Below are 16758 nucleotides of genomic sequence, written 5' to 3' on the forward strand. Positions count from 1 at the left end.
ACATCCAGTACATGAAAATATTAGATTGCTTGTGTGAAGTAGTTTGCTTGAAAAAAGTACAGAGGGAGTCTCCAGAAAACATGCTGAGCATTCTTTTCTGATATTGGATCCTATCAGTCAGTTTCATTAAAACTTTTTTTTTTTTTTTTTGGTGGTGGGGAGGGTGGGTATGTGACAAGAAAAGGAAAGTAAGACACAGATCTAGACTTTGTGTTTTCTACATTTATTTAGCAAATCATAGCATGGGATACTGTTAAATGTGCCTAAAGAGAATGGTTCCTCTATAGATGAATCCAAGTGTTTTCAAGATAAAATTATGCTTTTTGAGAAGGACTACTGTTTCTTCTGGTTTTGGAATTACGGTGGGTAGGAGGGTTATTATTTTTTTTTCCATGTGTTTTACTCTGGCATGGATTTTACTCTGTCATACATAGTATTAGTGGGGAGAAGGAAATTGTAACTCTTGCCATAATGCATAATAATAGTTTTCTTGTGCGATTTGCAAAACAGTGTAGTCATCTAATCTGAAGAAAAAAAAAAAATAAAAGAAGAAGAAAAAAAAGAAACCAAGAACTAGTGGAACAGGAATGCCGTCAATAAGTATCCAAGAAAGCACCACAGAACCGTCAAAAGATACAATTAGTAATTTGACAAGTGGTAATTTGAAAGTGTGCAAGTTAACTGGTTGATTCCTTTGATTCCTTTTCATTATCATCAGTGACTGAATTTACAGATTGATTGATTTATCAGTGGATGAATTTGACCAGCAGTTGACACTTCTTTGTTTTTGTTTTCCTCCCAAAATCAGAACAGCAAAGCTCATGTAGGAGACATTTTTTTTATTCAAGCCATTTCACACAAACATGGAACACCTTGTTCTTAATGGCAAAAGTCTTTCTCAAGAAAAATGTAGGTTTTATAGTAAAAAGATGTTAGCAGCCTTGCTTTTGCAAAGTTAGCATTTGTCTTGCTTCTGAGCACCCAGAAACATAGTTGTACTTTTCTCTGTTAAACATAAAAAAATATCGAGCAAAAATGGCTGTAAGGATTGAAAGACAATTTTTATGCTAAATGAGGCAAACATATAAAAATGAGCATTATTTTTTCTCTGTAAATAAGTGGACCCTTATGCAATGGATTTCTTTGTATCATCTAAATGTAGAGAAAACATTATTGTGTAATGTCAATAATACAGATGAAATCCTAGGCTACTTTTAAATGTTTGTAACTGAATAGTCAAATGTCAAATTATTTGGAGTGGTATTAAATGTCTGTTACAATTTAGTTTTTTAAAAAGATCTGTTTCTGACTGCAAAACTATAAATAATTAAGTTGTGCTCCTGCATATCTAGCCAAAACCAGATTTCCTAAATTCTTCTGACTCTCAGTCACCATTATCCATTTTATTCTGAAAATATGTAAATTGAGCTAACTTGGAAAACAAACAAATGAACAAAAAAGTAAAATTTACTTGCTAGAAACTTATGTCTTTCAAAGATAGAGTTTTTCTTTCTGGGAGGAATTTTTTTTAGACTTTTGAATTTATTAGACTTGGGTGATGTTTAAATGTTGTACTTCAAAGCAGTGACATATTTTTAAAATAAATTAGGAAATAATTAGGGAATATTTCTTGACTGTGATATTCAATATCTGGAAATAAGAAGGCTTGTTCTCTAGAAGTTCTTGTAGGCGGAAGTATGAGAATTATTTATCTCCTTTTTTAACTTTTAGATGTTAGCCAAAAGTTTACCTGGCTTATGCAAGAGTTCAGGTTCTAACTCATTGTAGTAGGAGTCATTGAAGCACCAACAAGACTTGACCAGAATTCAGTCTGAAAAAAGAAGTATAGTAATTGTTTTTGACGCTGAAACTAAATCACTAGTGTGCCCTCCAAAATTTTCTGAATTATCTAGGGAAGTCATGCCATGTTAATTCTAATAGTGATATTGCTTTAGTGTAAAGCTTAATTCAGGATTAAGAACCAAGGTGAACTTTTTTTTTAAATAGTATTATAAAAAGATCTGACTTTAGCCACAGATGTATCATTTTTGCAGGGAAAAAATTATACAACGTGGTAGTTTTTCAGCATCGGAGTTAAAAAGTAAAGCATCAGCTAATGGAAGTTGATTTTTTTTTTTTTTAAATAAAGCCTTTAAAATATCAGAATGTTTAACCAGTGTTTTATCACCTCAGAGAGGAGTTTAAATATAAATATTTTTTATTAAATAGGCCTGTTTAAATCCTTCTAGCATTTATTCACTCTCATCATACTTGTTTTGGTTTTGTTTTGTTATGTTTTGTTTTGTGTGGCCATTACACCTGTGTGGTACCTGCACTCACCAGTTAGGTCTTGTCTAAAGATTTACAGGAAATGGCCTCTAGCTTTGAGAACCACAAAGGCAATGTTACTTCAGCTTGATGGGGCCATTTGTATAATTCCAACAAACTAGAGATTCAGTAGACCCAGATCTACTGCCTCTTTCCATTCCAGTTTCCTTCCTCAACTGCATGGATGGAGCAGGAGTGCCACCTGGAAGACTAGTGATGGGGTAAATAGTGAAATGGTAGATAGCAGAAGAAGGTTTTACACTTGTTTTCCCTTTCTCTGTTGCATTGTTGTTGTGCATTCAGATCGTTAAAGAACTTCTTGTCGTTTCCATGAGAAATAGCTTTAGCTTTACACAAAATGAGATGCCCATTTGCTATTTACTTGTTTTGTAGAAACAAAGATAGTGTTCCCGTACTGTAGTGCCATCACCGGTGATGTAACACAGTTTTCAGCTAACAGTCAGTACAGTAATTAGCTCATGTTCTTGATAGGTATTTTGGAGTGAAAATTGGAAACGCGAGATGCAGATCCAGAAGTTTCTGTGAAAGAATTCCACCACTTAAAAATTCTGTTTTTGTGGGTGACACACTGTAACTGATGAGGCCTGTCCAGAAGAAAAATGGAAGCAGTTAGCAGAATTTTGTACATTGCACAGCTTCGCTGTGCTCACAGAGCATGGCAAAGATAATGTCAAGTTGCAAAAATATCTGAAAAAGGATTTTAATTAGTCATATTTATCCTCCACACACTTCTCTCTCTTACTTTCTCTCTCTTGCTCCCCTTATTCTAAACAGGCATGTTAGATCAGAGTGAGTAGTTAATCATGTCAAAAACCTGGTCAGCGTGCCCTTCGTTTATTGGAATTAAAGGAATTTTCACCTTGCTTCAAATGTAACTGTAAGTAGATAAAGTTGCTAGGTAGGTGGATAGCAGAGGTTCCTTACAGGTCTCAGTTTTATTGTGAGAAGCCCAACTCTGCCTCCAACTCACATGTCAGAGAAGATTGTTTGTACTCATAACGCCTTCCTCATCATCCTTTCGTACTGTACAGTCATTCGTGCCTGTGCAAACCAAAAGTCCAAAACAAGGAGGATGGTATTGCACCTCTACTTTTCATGAAAGTAAGTGACTCCACAGGTGAAGGCAGTGGAGATTTCTGGGTGGCATGGAAAGCTTAGCTGGGCTTTCTTGTAACCCAATACAGATTTCCAAGAGCAATGCCAAGCAGGCTTATATCTTGTTACATAACAAATACAAGGTGCTTGCTTTAAAGAATTCACAGTTCAGAAGGAGTAGTTAAATAGTTTAAATTGTTAAATAGGATGATAATTTCTACAAGGTGCAAAGACAAGTGAAAAAATAATAAATGAGTACATTTCTTAAATAGGCAGGTTCAGCAGTCATACTTCACCAGCTGTCTAGGCAGGACCAGATTTCAGCTTACTTTCTACATAACAAAGCAAATGAATTTTCAGGTTTTGAAAGATGGGTATAGATTTTGGCCTTGGAGCTTTTCTGACATGAAGCTTAGATGAGATTCAAATGGTGCCAGTGAAATAACTGCACAGAATAACTTATGGTAATTTAAAGCCTTAAAAACACTTCCAAGTTTGTCTTTCTGTAGGGGAAGAGCAGTGGATATGAGGAGCAAATTAAGAATAAAATCTTAACAGTTACATATCAGGTTAATTTGTGTTGAAAGGGATGTGATTGTACGTATTGAAACTTAATGGAAAACTGCAGGTGCCTGGGACAGGAGCATGCACTAGCTGCCTCTACAGAAAGATACAGGTGGACTCTGGGTCCTGTACCACATATACCAGATCCCTAAAGATATCTTGAATATCCTGGGAAATCTGAAGAGTCTGAGACATTGGTGTTTAGGCAGCTGAAACTCTCTGATGCTGTTTAAGTTTCTTTATACATTAGATATTAGACTGGATTCAGACAGTCCATGAGGTACTAAAGGCAGTACATTTGAATCAAATGACAGGATTATTAGATAACAGAAATACAGAATGATGTCAAACTAGTAATCCTCGGTAATGAAAAAGTTAGTGTTATTGTCTTTCCTCAGAACAAGAGGGAGAAAGTAGTATACAGTATTTTTTGGTAGAAAATGAATGAGTTACTCATACGTCCACCAGCATCTTGGGTCTGGTCCCTACATTGTTGAAATACTACTTCTAGAATCATAATTTCTAGAAAACATAGGCTGGAAGAAATCCTGAGCTGAGGCAAGATCTGGTATTCTTGCCTGAATCCCTGACGAGGTTTTATGAAATTAGAGGTACTGAGGGGTGAATTCCAGCAAATTCACAGTACTATGAAGAAGCATGGTTGGTGAGGGTGTGAGAATGGGAGTTCCTGACTGACAGTGCTATCAATGAAAGAAACACAGGTATCTTTTCAGTATGTAGCTAATTGTTTTGTAGGTAGATTATATCCAGGCTTCAGTTTTTTTGGTTGAGGGTGGGAGAAAGGTTTCTAGACTACTGAAGCCTCCAAAAAGCTTCAACTGCTTCTCTACCGTCAGGATGTGGAGCTGCATTTCAGAAGAATCCCTGTGCTCACACAGACTTTGAAGCACACAAGTAGACACATTTAGTTCTATTGAAGTTGTTTGCAATCTAAAAATGAGTCATGCATTTTAATTCCTTTAACCATGGTCTTTTCCTGAAGAAATCCTGTGTGTTAGCAGTAGCTAATTTGTACAATTTGTACAATTATTGGTACTGTTGAGAACTGTAACAGAATAATCAGAAAAAGATGAAACGTTGTAAAATCAAATATCAACCTGAATAAGACAGGATGCTAAATTATTTTCCTATCACAAAATCAATGTAGAAATCAATGTGAAAGCTCTCACTGATTCCAATAGTAGCATGACAGGTCCCAAAGTCTATGTATCTGCTTCTCAAGGGCTAGGGTCCAGGGCTTGCTTTCTGGCCCAGAGGACACGTGACATGGTCTGTGTTTCATATGACTAAACACTCCATCATCTCATGGATCCCACCCACAGTGCATACTGACACTTCCCACTGAAATACATCTGGCCTTTATCTGAGTGAAGTTAGCATAGGCCAAAACTGTGGACAGGAATGTGCTAACAACTAAACTGTTGCAGATGACTGCATGCCACTGCTGCAACCTGAGCCCTTCCTCTAATTCACCTATGTAAGTATAACCACAGAAGCTCTCAGAATTATTTGGATTCCTATTTATAATATCTTAATGAGACTTTAATCAAGCACTGTAAATGCAGAATTATTTATTTTCTGTAATATAAATGAATTCACAGTCAATTTATGATTACTATGAAAAGAACTAGTTCAGTTTTCAAGTAGGTTTTGATAAAGCTGTATCAAAGCCCCAAATCTGAAAGCTATTAAATTTCTTCAAGAAGCCAGTAGGAGTCACAGACTTGCAAGAAAACAACCTTAATGTGCCTTATAAATCCAACTATGAAGATTTTCTTTAAATCAGTGTGTCTATTTACTTTTTTTCACACCAGATGGAAAATCTCAGTTCACCAAGCTTTATCAAGCTGTCTTAAATTTTAAGCATGAGGTTGCTAACAGTTCCAAAATCAAATATATTTTAAAACCATGTTGAATTACAGAGAGGTTCTCACATAGTCTTGTATTTCCTCAGGACAAAATTTATTTGGTAAAGAATTCCATTTTTTGTCTCTGAGGATTTTGCTGATGTCCTTAAGACATATAATGTAAAAGGAAATATTTGATTTTTATTTATTTATTTATTTTTGGACAAAACAACAACCCCTGGGTCTTAATTTGTGATAACAAGAATTTTTAGTATCAGAGTGCCTTGTAAGAAGAAAAAATGCACCAAAATACTATATAAGACCTTATATTACCACTATTGTATTTTATAAATCACTTGTTTCATTCAAAGGGTATTCTATTTTCACAATTTAAAATACTGAAAGAAACCTTATGTTGCTCTTGGAAATATTTTAATGGTTTATTCTATATGTAAAAATTATATTCAATGGGCCACTATTAACATATCCTATTTGGTAGAGATTCTAATGTAATCATATATATCTATTTTATTCCTGTCATTCTGAATGACATTTAATGTATAATCAAGGTCAACACTGAATTATTATGCACTCTAAACTAGATAACTTTTGCTGTGATGCTCAGTGTTAAATTAATCTGCTGTCAAGAAAGCTGTTGCAATGTTAAAATGAAATGCCAATTTTGTTGTACAGAGTAAGAATGAACTCACTCCATTTTTTTTAAGATATCTACATACTTTTGCATTGCAAAATATCATTTTAGACTTTGTTATGTGCCTTTAGGAGGTCCTCTGCAGTTCTCTACTTCTTCCCTCAAACTTGTATCAAACTCTTGAATGTATTGAGGAAGTCAAATGGTTGTTTTAAAAGAGGAAAATTTTGATTCTCTCATGTAACCTTCTTACTTAATTTTCTTATTCTTTTAAAGAGAAATACTGTTTACCTTAGTAGTGTATGCTATTAAAATAGAACGGGGTATCACTGTTGGATATTATCAATTTTCTGCTGTTCTTATCTATATTTACAGGATAGCCATTGAATTTTTTTTTGGCCCAAGTTAACAAGATCTTCAAATCAGTAGCACATATGAATCCCTTATTACTGCAAGCATGCTAGTCTTTCAGCTCTGAAACAGTATAAGCAGTATAAACTATTTTGCAAGGGCTAATAAAGTGTTAAACAGTTGTATTAAACCATGTCAAACACTTGCTGATCACTTTTCCTAATAACACACATTTAGAGAAATAGACAAATAAAGGATATGGTATCATAATGGTCAACACTTAAAAGTAATCTTATGGATACAGTGGTTGGCTATGTTTTTATTACATTATTAAATAACAAGTTAATACAATGCCTGCGTAGCTCCTGTCTTCTACACAGGATATTGAGATTCCTAGATGTAGGAAGACTGGCTAAATGCAATCTGTGAAGATGTGTCATCATGATAAGTATTTTGGTAAACTAGTTTCAGGGAACATGGTTCACCATTTCCAAAATTTGGTTCAATTTAGAATCAGAGAATCATACAATATCCTGAGTTGGAAGGAACCCACAAGGATCATCAAATCCAACTCCTGGCTCTACACAGGACCACTCAAAAATCAGACTCTATGTTTGAGAGCATGGTTCAAATGCTTCTTCAACGCTAGTTATTCAAGAAGCAGGCTTGGTGCTATGCCCACTGCCCTGGGGAGCCTTTCCCAGTGCCTGACCACCCTCTCAATGAAAAACCTTTTCCTAACACCCAGCCCTGTTACAGCTCCATGCCATTCCCTCAGGTCCTGTTGCTGCCCCTAGAGAGCAGAGCTCGGTGCCTGCTACTCCACTCCCCTTGTGAGGAAAATGTAGGACACCATGAGGCCTCCCCTCAGTCTCCTCTGCTCTGGGCTGAACAAACTAAGGGACCTCAGCCACACCTCGTACATCTTACCTCTTAAAATTTAGAAACACTACAAAATCTGGTGAAGCATAGGACAGTAATTTTCTTGACAGTACATTTTGTGTTGTAGACCTTTTATGTTGTAGACCTTTGGAAATAAAAGCACAAACATTCTGCAGACAGAATTAGGTGAATCATATCAATCAGTAAATTTTAAATATTTTTCTTATTTCCCGTTTAAAATATATGAATATTTTCCTGAAGAATGATATTCTTCCTTTTTTTTTTTTTCTAACGTGATGAAGCATGGTGAAAATATCCATATGAGTTATTTCAAATTGTTGAACTAAAATATTTTTAACATTTGACTAAAACACACTGCATATTCTTTGGATGACCTCATATTTGTGGCAAATCAGAATTTACTGATTTTCTTTGATAATAACTTCTGAGTTATTTATATATCTAATATAACAACCTTTTTGTTATATTAGAGCAGTTTAGAAATCGAGAAATAATAGATGCATTTTATTTTTTAGAAATGAGAATAATGTGTCAGTTTCAGGATGTCAAAGTGTTTGCTGGTTATTCATAGGCATGGCACTTCAAATATAAAGCTCTTCTTAATTATATACAAAATGTTATTTTTATTTGCCACATGACAGAAAGGTAATGACCATAGTTTAGATGTTTGCAATTTTATTACAATTAAAAAGTCCGGTATTTCTTAATTTGGGCTAAAATAATGCAAGTTTTACTGTATTAAAAAAAAATATATATATTTAAAAGTATTAAGGCATTTCAGATTAGAGTACGAGGACACAGGATGAAACTGTTGAGAAGAGAGAATTATGTGGAGAAGATAAATTGTACTTCCCTATTTACCCTTTTTCAGAATGAAAAAAAAAACTAAATCAATTTGAAAGCAACAGATTTAAAAGAATATATATATATATAAACGATAACCTCTAGAACTTGTCACAGAATAAAATAAAAATGAGTGCTTTGTAATAAAGCTATAATGATTAAAAGCACATCTTAGATAATGATTCATGCATAAAGCAACTGGTTATAAAGAAAATTTCCCTATAGTGTGTGGGCAACTTTATTGTCGTTTTCAACTTTTAATTTTTTGCAGCTTCATATAAAATACTAGTATCAGTGAGAAACAGAATATGTTTTTGTAGAAACTTTCTTTACCTGTCTTCCCTATTTCAGAGAATAGTAGAGTTGAGAAAAAATAAAAATAAATCATTCATTTGTGTGGAAAATAACAGGCATAAGAGACTTCTCATGTTAATATTCAGTATGCTCCATTAAAAATAATATTCATACTGATTATGACAATTTTAGTCAAGTAATAAATGTATCTCATAGATGGTGCTGTGTAATCTTTGTTTCATGTTCAATGCATTTCATTAACTAGTTTACATTGTCTGTTGTTTAAATTCTTTGTGCATCTGTGCTACAGTTTAATTCATAGATTTGGGAAATGGTACTGAAGACTGTAGGTCTGTTTCAGTGTTCAGCTTGTGAAGACTGTTCCCATCTGTCTACTATATCTATCTACTGTTCTGTAGATATTAGCTAAGGTCCATTTGAATGTATAATACAGCAAAGATAACATGGATTGCAGCTAAGTAGAAGAAAGTGATAATTAAATAAGGTGAAAACATGTAGGGTAAACTCTTATCTTGAGTTTATTGAGTTAGTATTTGAAGCAATGGTGAAAAATATGGCCTTGAATTTGGGCCTTTATGAATGTTACCGGCATCATGACCATTATGAAACAAAAGCTGCAACTGTCATCTAAGTTGGTTCAGAATATGCACCTGAATATTTATTTTATTGTAGTAAGTGAAAATTAGGTAAGTTTTTCCCTGCTTCCCTGTTAATAATTCCTGGTTTGCAAACTTATGTCTAGCAGTTCAACTAGATAATGGCATGTGTTGAGACTGAAAACTGTTGTTGATTAAAATAATTTATAAATTATGACAGACAGTGGTAAACAGGTAGGCCTTCACTCTTGGGAAAAACAGATTTCAAAAATAACGAACATAATGCTTTTGTTAATGCTTTCATCAGTTAAAGACAGTAATGTGAAAAAAAAATCTGATTCTTAATGAGGTGCAGGTAACTTTCAATTTAGATAAACTTGTTTTTTATTACTTTTTTTTTTATATATACGTTAAATAACTGCTGTTCAAGCAGTTTTTCTACAATAATAAATTTCACTAGTTTTTAAGTCAAAAACTCAGAAAAGCTTCATGCATAGTGTCGTTAAAAGTGTCTCTACCTGTTTACTCTGCTGTCATTATTAAAAAATAAACCACAAACACACACACACAAAGAAATATTTTTCTATTTATTGTATGTAATTTTGACATTTAGTTAAAATGCCATAAAAACGCACATGAAATAATCGGTGCACATAACAAAGCATAAAATTTAATGTGATAAGATATATTTTATGATAACTAGTTATTTTGTATAAATTAAGAATATATTTATCATATATTATCTTTGACTATGTAGATTCAGTAAAAGTTAGTGCCTATAAATCTAAAATATAGCTAGGGGCAATCCAGATATGAATTTGCTATGTCTCATGAAGTCTTACATTATGCTAAATAATGACATAAAGCAAATATGTTTAGTTAAATTTTTAGTGACATCCTTTCCTTTTATTGAGAATACTTCATAAAATCAACATGTGGCTTAGTTGCTTGATGCTTGCAATAATACTGCTTGCATTTTCACCCATTGATCTGAGAAAATCCATTGGAATGTTTATTTCTTTGAATTTTGTTTTAAACTTTACTTTTCAGTTGATTAAAATTTAAGCATCTTTTTTTTTTCAGGTCAGAAAGATCAATACAATAGTTTAACCACTGTTTTTTTTTCCTTTGTTGTTTTTGTTCTGTTTTGTTTTCATTTTGAAGAACGTAAAGAAGAGAGTTTGTGGTCAGGTGAAAATATTTTTACTGAATTGTCTAATGTTATGACTGCTTCATTTACAGAAAACAATAATGTTGTTTTGCATTAACTTTTTCCATTCTCAAATTTAAAGCCACTCTGCCATCAAGGATATAATATATGTATGTATTACATATATGTAAGAACTTATTTTATAGCAGGGCAAAATTATTCGTTCATAATATAAAGCAGTTAAACTTGGATGGATAAAAAGTAGTGAGTTATAGTAAAATTTGGGTCCATTCTGTCAGTCTTTAATCAAAGAAGCATAAAAAAATAAAATAGTGGTAGTCCTTAAATAGTGCTTAGTGCCTTTAATAGTCCTTAGTTAATGATTTTATTCTCTATTGGTTAATGAAAGTTGATTTTTTTTAAGGGTAAACAAAAGTGAAGTATGTTTGTATTTCTCCAGGGAGAATGTGACTTGAAAATTAAATTATTGCAGCAAAACTTGGCTGAAAGTTTAGTAAACTGGAAGTGCATTACATATTAAGTTTATTTAGAAAGGTCTGCTCTTAAGTAATTTATTTGAACAAAACCAGCATTTTTTGTTCTTGGCATTTTGACTTTTGATCTCCTTTGAAATTCTGAAGCAGGGATACTTTGCATTTGAAAATGAAGAACAAAATACAATCAATCTCTTAAGCCTTTATCTCTTCCTCATTGTCTGTTTTCATTTTTTTGATGATAATCTATGCTCTAAAATTAAAAATCAGATTGAATCTTTTGAGAAACGTTTGTGACAATATAGTAGTCCTATTTACAATTCAGAATGGTTCTTTTTTTTTTTCAATGAATAGAAAATGTTTTGTTAGAAGTTTTAAAGCATAGAGTCAAATTACTAATTTTTTAAACACGCATTTGAAAGTTTATATTTCACTAGATGCCAGCTTCCTCGTGTTTCATTGTAAAGTAGGAAAAACTAGTTCTGTTTCATGTAGGTATCTAAAAATAGCTCAAGAAAAGTTAAATCGAATAGGCAGTATTTCCTGAACTGCTTCATTTTACTGATGTCATCACGTATAGATAAAGGAAATGAGATATCTTGCACTGGCTAAGAGCATGTGGAATTTTGTAACTAGGTGAGTGTTACATGACAACATGAACTAGAAGTGATTTATTTTTTGAATTTTCTCAAGAGGTCTAATGAGCATGCATTACTGATAGTGGTTACTGCTTGACTTAATTATGGCCCTGTTCACTTTCTTTCTGCTTCTCAAAACTGGGAAGAACCATTGCCATTTGTAGTACCTTTAGATTATATCACCCCACTTGAACAAACGTAACTGTGACAGAACTGAGCTATTATATGCGTTCTCAGCTTACCTAGTGACTGCAATTTTGCTATATTTTTTCATTGTGAACATGACAACTAGACTAGTAAAATGAAGGCAAGATGAGTTTGGCATCATAATAAGTATGGAATAGAATCATAGAATATCCTGAGTTGGAAGGGACCCAGAAGGATCACTGAGTGGAGCTTCTGGGTCTGCACAGGACCACCCAAATATCAGACCATGTGTCTGAGAGCATTGTCCAAACACTTCTTGAACTCTGGCATGCTCGGTGTTGTGACCACTGCCCTGGGGAGCCTGTCCCAGTGCCGGACCACCCTGTGGGTGCAGAACCTTTCCCTAACCCCCAGCCTGACCCTCCCCTGTTGCAGCCTCATGCTTTTTCCTTGGGTCCTGTTGCTGTCCCTAGAGAGCAGAGCTTAGCGCCTGCCCCTTCGCTCCCCTCATGAGGGAGCTGCAGGCTGCCATGAGGCCTCACCTCAACCTCCTCTGCTCTGGGCTGAACAAACCAAGGTACCTCAGCCACTCCTCATAGGTCTTACCCTCTAGGCCCTTCATCATCTTTGTAGCCCTACTTTGGACACTCTCTAAGTTTTATGTCCTTTTTATACTGTAGTGCCCAGAACTGCATATAATATTTGAGGTGAAGACACGTCTTCTAGTGATCTCTACAACTTCAGAATTCAAATACAATAAAACAATGCCAACAATTTAAACAGTGTAAAATCAGAATCTTCAGACTATATGCATATGCAATCGTTGCCTCTTCCAATTTTATAGTATATGTAAATGAAAGTCATACTCAGGTATATCTGAGCCATCCAAAGAAAACCTAGAGCAATAACTGCTGTGCTCCAGTGCATTCCTGCTGGTGCTTCCTTTCCCTACAACTGAGTTAAAAGTTCTGTTGTCTGTTACCAGCTACATTAAAGATACCTAACAAAGTACATCCAGCAGGAGTATTCTTCCTGGAGCCTTAAATCTGTCAACTGCAAAAGACTTCTCTTCAGGAAAATATAGGTGCCCAGACAACACAGGAATCTGTTCTGGATTCAAACAAACAGAAAGCTTCTCCCTTCCAAAAATTATCCTTTTCCAACTGCAAGAAGTATGTATTCCTGTGGGACTTTGGGACACATCCACAATGCAGATAGTATTCTGTTGGCTTTGCGCCTTGAGTGATTTTTACATTAGGCTTTGTTCTCATTCTCTCTCTCTCTCTCTTTTATTTTCACTTTTTTTTTTTTTTTAATTTAATTTATTTTATTTAGTTTTGTCTGTAAGAGGTATTATGTATGGGGTAGTTTGAGAGTAATAGTTGAAGTTACTAACATGCTAAAGAAACCTATATATAGTATTTAAAATATTACCTACTCATGTGGAATATACAATCAGTACATGCATTATTTTTAATGAGAGATGACAAGAGAACGGGTGAATTTAACATGACCATCATCATCTCAGAGGGTTTAATACCGAACCCCAGATCTTGTTAGAAATGTCCATTGAAGGACAGACCACCGTTGTCCACTTGCATAGCTCTCATTTGCTTTTCTTGAGCGAGTGGACAGGTGTCAGTTCTGAATGCCGCCTGTCTTTAATCTGTATAATCCTGCAACAGTTGCATGCATTTACATCCATTTAAAGCATCCATGCATTTTAATCTTTTGTTTGCAGCTACCTAGCACTTCTCAGGTTTTCCTGTTGAATGCTAATGGAGAACTCAGGTCTTAGCCTATTCAGAATAAAATAAGCAGTTAACTAAGAGCTTTGAAAATGATAGTCTCACTAAACTATTTAATAAATTGCTCAAGTGTCATTTTTATACATAATTCTGAAAGATTGCTTCCAAGTGGGTAATTTCTCAAGAGGCATTTATGAATATGCATTCATTAAACTGATAGAATATGAGTTTGAGTGCATTTCAGCATTTCTCCATTGTTTTGTGGCTTACATTGATATTAATACAAAAATCTGAAAAATGCAGTTCCCCAAAACTTTTACAAATTAATTCATCAGGATTCAGTATCTCTTAACTGATGGCAGTGTAAGGCAGAAGAAACTGTCAGATATAGAACAGGTAGCATTTTTGTCTTCTAATGTACCTATATATCCATATTATGTACCATATATCCATATGAAAAGATATGATGAAACTAACTTGCCAGAGGACATTAAAAAATCTTTTGGGAATCATAGGCAAAATCAAATTGTTCAAAAAAAGACATACTTTGCAGCAGAACTCAAACTCTGCTTAATCTGACTAGGTGTGAATGCTATGATGTCGTCAGACATACCATATGTGAAGCTATAATCTACACAAACCTAAGAAATTTAGGAGCCAGTGTTCCACATGCACTACACTGCTTTTCTCATTTTTTTCCCCCAGAAATACGCATTATGAAATAATAGCTTAGTAATAACAACAATTAACATAAGTATCTACTTTTTATAAGTAAAACAAAATCTTCAAAATAGTAACTTTCTGTCTTTCATAAAAAGATCCAGCCTTTATATATGTATTTTGCAGAAGGTTTATCAAAACCGATTCCTTCCATTTACTGAGTAGGTTCAGGCTTCTGCCACTTTAGAAATCTCCAAGGAAAACAGAAAAACATTCTTACACACAGCATAGAATACATAATGGACAAAATGTAAATTAAGTTAAATTATTTTATAGATATCTTTTTTTTTTTTCATATTTAGATACTTCCAGCGGAAAAAAGAGGGACTGTAAAATTGTAGTGTATTCGCTTTTGCCATTAATGACATTAGATTTGTTCATTTAATGTTAATCTGAAACAATTTAGGGAACACATTTGCCCAGGTAGCAGTTGAAATGTATTTCCAGAGTAAGTTTAATTCTGTTAATAGGTTTGTTCATACATAGTATATATTTGCACATATATATGTACATATGTGTATGAATACATGCATTTGCATGGCTGATGGCTGTGTGTTTGATTTTATTTAAATAATGTGTTACTTTTACAAATTCTACTGCCAGATGTTTTTTTGTTTCGATATCAGTGGTGATATTGTCTTTAGCTCAGTACCTCAAGTGTTGTAGAGCTTTCCAAAGCTTTAGGAGAGTTAAGGCTGGATAGTCTTTGTACTTGTATTCTAAAACCTAAACAGGACAGAGCCGGTTAGGGTTAAGGTGCAACATCCGTGGTACTATTCCAGTTTACATGGACTGAGTTGACCCCTGTGAGCATTTACCAGCATTGGAATGGCAGCTATTACTAGCAGGGTAAGCAGCATACAGGGAGTGATTTGAGCCAGGCCCAGTGTGAGAAACCACAGCTATCTCCCATCAGCCTCAAAGTGTTTGGTGAATTACCCTCAGAATCGGTTCTAGAGTTTCTGCATAAAGAAGTACTTGATATATTTAAGGAGTTGTTTTGCCCTTTGAAATGCATCTGTAAATGTTTAAGTAGACATGAAGATCTGTCTCATGTCCTATGCCCACCTCCCCATTTTAAAATCAATGAGGGAAATCTCCCTCTCTTTCCCTTTCTATTTTTTCTTTCCCTGTTTGAGAAAGGAGAAAGAGAGTAAGAGTAAAAATGACTCAGTAAAGAGAGTTTCTTTACTGTCATCTCTTAAAATCTTTTGTTCAAAACATCAGGAGAGGATTAGTGAAGAATAAACCTGAAAATATTTGGAGATTCAGATTAGCAGTTCAAATGCTCTCTTAAGCCTTATGACTTGTCTTTCTACACTCAGAAATGAATTCAGGATAATAACCCACCGTGTAGTGTTTTGTCACTCTGTTAAAAAAATTGTGGACAATTCTGTGAAAATGAAATACTCTAGAGAATTTTAAAAGTGTAAGTTGGTGAAAGATTACTCAAACTAGAATACTAGTGAGAAACTTTATTAGTGGAAGGGAAGGAGTCAAGCTTTCACCTTGCTGGAACTGTCTAATTTACTTCGAAATATGATTGGAAAGCAAGCAGTTGCTCAGATCAAGAGTAACAAACTTGGATAATTTTATCCACCAAATTATATGATTCTGTAAAATGCTCTTTTGTGCAAAATATGTCAATCTACACTTAAATTAACATTTATTTTATTTTATTTTATTTTATTTTACTTTACTTTACTTTTTAAATATATCATTCAAATTGTAGTGAATTTCCAGCATCCAGTATCTCCCATTGGCCTCCAAGTGTTTGGTAAATTACCTTCAAAATTCATTCTTGTGTTTCAACATACAGAGGTACTTACACAGTATCTTAATAAAGTCCAGTACTGTTCAGGGTATAAAATGCATTTAGCATTCACAGTAATTACAAAATAAGTAATTCTTACTAATGGAATTTAAAAGAATAAATAAACAATAATAATTTATAATTATTTGTTTTAAAACTATTAGATTGTTTGCATGTATTGTAAGACCATAACCTGATATATGAAGGTACAGAATGATTTAATACAAGAATAGCTGACATTTTTTCCTGAAAGAATTAATTAATATTGGTATTACAGATAAATCCTCTGCCCAAAATAAGTCTGCCCTCACAGCTACATTAAAATGATAACACACACTGCAGTGTATTTGTATCTCAGCTGGGCCTATCTTTTAAACAATCAGTGTTTAAGGGGATTCTGTAATCACTGGAAAGATATAATAATAACCTTTTTATTTTCCTGAAACAACTTACTCTGTTATCAAGTTTGAAATTATACAAAGAAAATCACCTCGTTTGCAATTAAGTCTCAG

General features: G+C 33.9%; 1 protein-coding gene across 9 annotated transcripts in view; it reads left to right on the top strand.

The window, feature by feature from the left end:
- The window catches only part of GRIK2 (glutamate ionotropic receptor kainate type subunit 2), a 411583-nt gene that overhangs the window by 277861 nt on the left and 116964 nt on the right, over positions 1-16758 (top strand). The window contains exon 12 of one of the 9 annotated variants that reach the window (XM_083831534.1): positions 511-16277. The exons of the other annotated variants lie outside the window; for them this stretch is intronic. Within the exon in view, the coding sequence (XP_083687660.1) occupies positions 511-523 (13 nt within the window). The 3' untranslated portion in view covers positions 524-16277. Of the gene's footprint in view, positions 1-510; positions 16278-16758 lie in introns of those variants that run through there. 9 annotated transcript variants of the gene reach the window in all.

Source organism: Anser anser (genome assembly GCF_964211835.1).
Source record: "Anser anser genome assembly, chromosome: 3".
Classification (NCBI taxonomy): domain Eukaryota; kingdom Metazoa; phylum Chordata; class Aves; order Anseriformes; family Anatidae; genus Anser; species Anser anser.